This window comes from Alosa alosa, chromosome 9 (genome assembly GCF_017589495.1).
Source record: "Alosa alosa isolate M-15738 ecotype Scorff River chromosome 9, AALO_Geno_1.1, whole genome shotgun sequence".
Classification (NCBI taxonomy): Eukaryota; Metazoa; Chordata; class Actinopteri; order Clupeiformes; family Clupeidae; genus Alosa; species Alosa alosa.
Genome location: NC_063197.1, coordinates 14,035,589 through 14,042,008, shown reverse-complemented (window position 1 = coordinate 14,042,008; position 6,420 = coordinate 14,035,589). Strand labels below are relative to the sequence as shown.

The window sequence follows — 6,420 nt, the reverse complement described above, 5'->3', positions numbered from 1 at the left end:
ACATAGGTTAACAATTGTTTAAAAGTGTTCAAGATGACATTTGCATTTTTATTTATCCTAAAAGGTATATCAAGGTGTTTTTATTGTAAATGCATGTTAAAATGTTAGATCATTTAGACAAACAGACTAAGATTACCTAACAGACAACAAACTAGTTATACAGTATAATCAGTCTTTTTATGACTTTATAACTATTTACAATTTAGGAGTCAGAGCCATCAGCTTGTATGGCTTAGACAGATTATATACAGAGGTAGTCCTGTCGAAAACCCATGTGTTAAGCCAGTCACCCTCAGCAGAGGAGTCTTCTTCGTGACACGCTGTAGAAAGGGAGAGAAGTAAAATATGAGTTCTGAGGCTGAGTTCAAGAAGGAAAAAAACCTTGCAAAGCATATGATTCAACACAAACAGTTTGCGTAAGCACTTGGAGAAGGCCGGTCTCTTAAATTTATTCAGAGCCTGATGAAAATGATGCAAAAATAGGTTACATTTTCTTTTAATTCTTATATTTCATCTGTAAATGTCTAGGTAGACATGCTGTGCTCACTGCATTTTTAATACAGCATGTTTTGTACACATGTCGATGCTGATAGGACTGCACCTCTGGCACACCCACCATGAAAGAAAACAACCTCAAAAACCTGTTGCACATCGTTGTACTTAAACATGTCCTTCAAACCAGAAATAGTAACAAAAAATTTTGCATTTGAACATGCCCCAGGATTTATCTCTAAATGGCTTTTAAAGCATTTATTCACCGTAACTGATGTTAAGTGATGACGTGAGGATACAAGAAGGCTGCCAATTAAACAGAGATCAGTAGAGTTGAGAATCATGTGCAACCTCTGTAATAAATGCAATCATGCTTTGCGCCATAGTCTTTCCAGGCATGGTGAATACTGATTTAAAGCGATAACAGACAGCATGTTTCTAAGGAGGAAAAGGTAAGTGTATGTATTGTTGCAAATAGAATACAAATAAATCAACTTGACATTGACAACTGGAAAAGGTAATTGGGATGACATTCTCAATTCTTATGCCGATACTGCCCTTTACACAGTCCTACAACCAATACAATTTAACCATTTAGCACATATTTCCCAGTATGCAACTGGAAAGATGATTACTTATTTTGTTCATGAAAAGTTGGGTTGACAAAATACCTGTGTGACAGCCCACTTTCATTCCAGGCCTCTTCTGACATTCCTGCTGAAACCAAACAGAAATATATGATTTAAACGCTTTTGTTAAACGACAAAATAACACTTAATGTTGTTTCTTCCCCCTACTACATTTGGATAATGTGTGTGGAAAACATTCCATTTACCTTCAGTGTCGTGCATCATCTGGTCCTGCTGTCTTCTCTGAAATAAAAATTACAGCATTTTTAAAGTAAATTACATTTGCATCCGTTTCATTTAGTATGATAACGCCTGCTTAATTTAGTGCCACAATTTCCCACCTATTAACCGAGGGTTATACATTGATTTCGCATAATTTCTTCAGCTATGAGGTTAAGACATGGGTGCAGTCAATACATGTTTGCAGTTACATGGTGCCGCTAATACACAGGAAATGACTGAATAATACAATGGGCTCTTACCCAGGATGAAGCATGTGGGCGAGTCCCCAGGCTGGGCCTAGCCCTGGACCTGCCTGATTTCACGAGTCTCATGGCTGCCCTGAGGAACCTGGGACTGGGGCACTGGAGCAATAGGGCCCTGCTGCGGGTGCGCTGCTCCTCTGAGAGTCCGCGCTCTGTTGAGGCCATCATCTCATCGCTGTTACTATTACCTCCTCCCCACTGCTGCTGCTGCTTATGGTGGTGGTGATGCTGCTGAGGGTAACCATGACGCTTGGATGGACTGTACACCTGGGCGCTTTGATGATGCTGAGGGTAACCATGACGCTTGGATGGACTGTACGCCTGGGCGCTTTGATGATGCTGAGGGTAACCATGACGCTTGGATGGACTGTACGCCTGGGTACTTTGATGATGCTGAGGGTAACCGCGAGGCTTTGATGGACTATGCACCTGGGTACTTTGATGATGCTGAGGGTAACAGCAAGGCTTTGAGGGACTGAGCGCCTGGGCGCTTTCCCGGAAGCGCTTGAAGCTGGGCGACTCGTGGGGCTCAGACTGGCTGCGGCGTTTACTCAGGCGGGGGTGGGATGGCGCCAGGCCCAGGACGGCCAGTGTGGCTAAAGAGTACGAGGAAGAGGAGGAGCCAGCGGCGTGGTGGTGGCGGCTGCCACTGCTGCTGGTCTGGGCACCCTGGTCCAGAACTGGTGACTGGCTCTCGTCAGACATCTCACTAAGTACTGAGGCTGCGTCGTAACAATCATCTGCTGCGTACCGCCTCTCCTGCTGCTCCTGCCAATGCTGACGTTCCACCAGCGGATTGTACACCTGCTGGCCTTTCAGAAGGTGCTTCAAGAGGGGGTTACGATCTGACTTTAAGCGGCGTCTCCGAACTGGGGTGAGGGAGAGGGCGGCCAGCCAGGAGTGGGTGGTACTGGCAGGGGTGGTGGCGGGGCTGGCTCTGGAGCTTGGGCTGCGGCCTTCGGCGCTTTGTTCACACAGGCAGCACAAGGGGCCATGGTGAGACAGCGACCTCGAACTCCCCTGGCAGACGTGCTGGTGGTACAGCTGCCGGAACTGCTGGTTGACGTGCGGGATGGAGGAGGAGGAGGAGGAAGAGGAGGAGGAGAGTCGCCCAGCTGGACCATGCTCGGCATCCCGTGGACCAGAGAAGGACCGTCTACGTGTCTGGAGAGCCGGAGAGTGGCTCGGGGAAGGCTTGAAGTTCTCCTGAAGGTCTCGGTTTTGGTGATGGCGGTGGCTAGGCGACGTGAAGATCTCTGGGTGGCGGGGGAGGGAGGAAGGCTTTGGGGCAGTGGTGGAGTAAGGAGTACGGATGGTCGACTGTTTCCCAGGACTGGACTTCGAAGGAGAACCACGAGGAGCCTCCCTGCTCAGAAACATTCGCTTGTGGGGACTGTAGCTTCCCATTGAAACACTACAACCGGGGTTGTGGTCGGCGCCACCCACACGTGAGCGAGGACTTGGCATGGCTTCAGCAAGGCCGCTCAGTGAGCACCTCGGCACCTCTGGCTTGGGAGACGGTTGCTGGGGGCTGGTGGGACAGTGTGTCTTGGGGTGACTCCTCGTTGGGGAGGTCCACAGAGCCTCACGTCTGTGAGGCGAGGAGTCGTGTGTCTCCTGAAGGCCATGCTGAGCATAGGCAAAGTGCCGAGGAGATGAGTGCACCCCCTGCTGGCGTGGAGGGGAATCCTCTATGAGCACAGGCCTGTTGTGGTGACGATAGGAAGGTGAGTTCAGAACAGAGTTCACTTTGGAAGGGGAACTCAGAGAAGCCTCATAGTTCCTGCGCTTTGGTGAGGGACACACTTGTGTTTGGTTGCGAGCATCATACAGGACAGTGAAGGGTTGAGAAGCATGGGTGCCAACAACATTGGGATGGAACGACCCGACTTTGGGCTCTTGTTTCCTGACTTGTTGCTCTGAATGATGACTGGCGTGAGGAAATGAGGGTGAAGTTCTAACCGTGTATGTTGTGTCCAGCTCTGGGCAGGTATCGCTGGGGCTTGATGGGCCAGAGGACGGTGGTGTGGAGAAGTCCATCACCAGCACAGGTCTCTGCTCTGCCGCACCCTGTGAGGTGACACTCTTCCACGGGGAGGATCTCTGACCACTGCCTGCTTCTCTGGCTCGGGGCTGGTGGGAGTGAGTGGGGGCCTCAGTGCTGGCCTTGGGGGTCTTTCTATTTAGGGGTCTGTGAGCAAAGGAGGTCATGGAGCCACTGACACCAGAGCTGTTAATAAAGCTCTGTCCCGGATTAAGTCGCTTGGCCTTCCAGCGCTGCCGATGGTACTTGCGCCGCAGGGAGTTGGCCACCTCAGACACCTGCTGGCGCTGGCAGGCGCCGCGGATCTGGCTGAGCATGCTGGGATACAGGTCCTGCAGCGAGGGCCCTTCGCTCTGGCTGCTGAAGGTGCGCTCCAGCTCTGGGTCCTGCTCTTCAGGAAGAGACAGCAGGCTGCACGAGACATGGGATGCTTCGAAAAGAGATTGCCCTTTAAAAAAAGACAGAAAAGAGAATAAGGCACAAAGACAGAAATAGCTTAAAATCAGACTGTTTAATGCTGGATGGCAACATGAGATAACAACATATGCCCTGACAAAGATTTTGTGCAAGCACATGTACCTGGATTGCTCTCCATACCCCTCTCCAGTGCATAATCATTATCCTGTACTTCTTCATCTTCATCATCATCAAAGACCTGCGTTGACAGAGCAATGAGCATTTACAATCCGTTTTTAAGTGGATATTTCCTACAACCTCATTAGCCTCATTTACACTGTGGGGCATGAGCACAGAAACTTTGGCCTAGGCTACAAGGCCCATGACTAGAATTCCTGCTGTGTTTACATGATCATGGGCCAAGTAAACTAATGGCAAAATTGTAGCCATAGAGGCACTTCGTAATGACAACACTGTGAACAGACAAAAAAAAAAAAACTGAGATTTTGCTTATTATTAACTACAACAACACTGTACAACAACAAAAATAACACTGTAGATGAGTCTGTTAATTCTAAGTTAATTCTATGTTAGTTGGTTATCTTGAGCCAGTATGCCAACAAAACTGTAACCGTGGTAACAATTCATTGTGATGTGTAAGCACCAGGGCTTGATCCAGTGACCCTGATCGTTGACCTGGGGTATTCCAAGCATGTGCTTTAGTGACAAACCTGAGTAAGGTAAACCTCCAAATACCTGTATGGCTTCATTCTCCTAACAAAACAAGGGGGTCTTGTTGTAGAAGGTTTACCACTTACTCAGAGTTAACTTACCCAGGTTTGTCACTTTACTTACGCACGTACTTGGATTACGCCCCCCCCCCCCCTCCCCCTGGAAATGCAATACCTACCAGTTTGTCCTCAGTGTTGTTCAGATCTGGAAAATATATCAATATCAGGTATGTCAACATAATCTTGAATGGAATTCATGTGCAATATAAACAAAAATAAGAGCAAAGTCATTTAGTAAAATACATAGTTTACCTTTCAGTGTCTTCACATTTTTTTCTGCAAAATCCTGCAGGATACAGATGGGGAAGAAAAAGTTTCACAAAACTAACCACAAAAACATATGGCTTCAGAATAAGAGGTCCTTCACAAGTTAAAATGCATTTAGAGATGACAATGGTGGTCACATTTTCTCACCTGTAAGGAGTCTAGTCTTGTATTTGCTTCCAGACTTTCTGCTGGCATTGTGCCTGTGGAGAAAGTCAATACCTCAGTTCTGTGGTAAAATGCTCTAACAAGTGATGACACCATGCATACTCTCGAGTACTGAATTGAAGTCGGTGTAAATACTGTATTGGCATTCTCCACTAGGGGGTAGGATGGATACATGCATCAATCGACACTCTTTGCAGGGAGGAGATGATGGGAAATGTGTACCTTTTCGTGTTTTAAAGGTCATGGTTTCCAAGCATAGGTCAAACCCAGGATCTTCAACAGTGGCATACTGTGATTGAAAAATAAGACATGTGAAATTAGAAGCTAAAGTAACCCTCTCCCCACTTCCCTCCTCTTCCACAACTTCTCCTCCTGCCATACTTTGACTAGTGCTACGTTTCTTAAAATGTAGGCACTCTTATCCTCATGTACTGACTAGCGGTGGTCTCCTCTGCACTGTTGCCTAAATGTTATTATATTGCCGTAGCTTACATGTTGTTCTATTGCTGTAAGTCGGCTGCCAAATAAATAACTTTACACGTAAATGTAGCTATGATGATTGCTGACGTTAACTTAATTAAGTTAAATTACAGAACTGTTTTAATTATTCGCGTTAGTTAACTTACTACTTTGATTAAATTAGCTAACTGACAAGACAAGACGGTGCACTAAATCAGCTCTTTTTAGTGGCATGTTGCCCCCCATCAAATGTTCCCTTGATATCTAACACTAATGTTACGTTAACGTTACAGCACAGAAGTTGGAAACGCGAGGCTACGTTGGCTAACAACGAATAACCGAACAGCCGAAAACATGCTTTTAGCGTTCAGCTAATGGTCATGTTTGCTTTTACAGGAATGCTAACGTTAACGTTAAATAACACATCTCATGCAATGTTAAATTAGCTTTAAAATAGCTTTGCTAACCTTCTCACAAATATCGTCTATTCTTTGTCTGAAAGTGTCTGCATTCTTCTTGTACTGTGCCAACACCTCTGGGTCCATCTTAACGGCGTCGGCATATGGCTTAAATTAATGACAAAATAAGTTAATTACAGTGTGTAACAAAAAATGCATTCATCCGGTTTTCATCCAGCAAATGAAATTTTCAAAAAAGAGCGCGGTAGACTTTCAAAGATTTGAATCCTGCGC

General features: G+C 46.4%; 1 protein-coding gene across 3 annotated transcripts; it reads right to left on the bottom strand.

The window, feature by feature from the left end:
* Positions 1–43: 43 nt before the first annotated feature.
* si:dkeyp-117h8.4 (uncharacterized protein LOC572032 homolog) lies at positions 44–6,406 on the bottom strand. 3 transcript variants are annotated; one of them, XM_048252966.1, is made up of 11 exons: positions 6,196–6,406; positions 5,492–5,558; positions 5,252–5,304; positions 5,090–5,123; positions 4,957–4,982; positions 4,230–4,305; positions 1,928–4,098; positions 1,604–1,873; positions 1,328–1,364; positions 1,164–1,209; positions 44–320 (listed from the first exon to the last, which is right to left on the bottom strand). In XM_048252966.1, the coding sequence occupies exons 1-11, from the start codon at positions 6,271–6,273 to the stop codon at positions 293–295; spliced, it is 2,886 nt and encodes a 961-aa protein (XP_048108923.1). In that variant the 5' UTR covers positions 6,274–6,406; the 3' UTR covers positions 44–292. The 3 variants fall into 3 exon arrangements, with proteins under 3 accessions (XP_048108923.1, XP_048108921.1, XP_048108922.1); XM_048252964.1 differs by having other exon boundaries at positions 1,604–4,098; XM_048252965.1 differs by having other exon boundaries at positions 1,164–1,206; positions 1,604–4,098.
* Between the last annotated feature and the right edge of the window lie 14 nt (positions 6,407–6,420).

Coding starts and splice junctions, on each gene's coding strand:
- si:dkeyp-117h8.4 (XM_048252964.1), bottom strand. CDS start 6,273: ATGGACCCAGAGGTGTTGGCACAGTACAAGAAGAATGCAGACACTTTC. Junction 5,305..5,491: donor GACCTTTAAAACACGAAAAG/GTACACATTTCC, acceptor CTTTCTCCACAG/GCACAATGCCAGCAGAAAGT. Junction 321..1,163: donor GAAAGTGGGCTGTCACACAG/GTATTTTGTCAA, acceptor CCCTTTCTACAG/CGTGTCACGAAGAAGACTCC.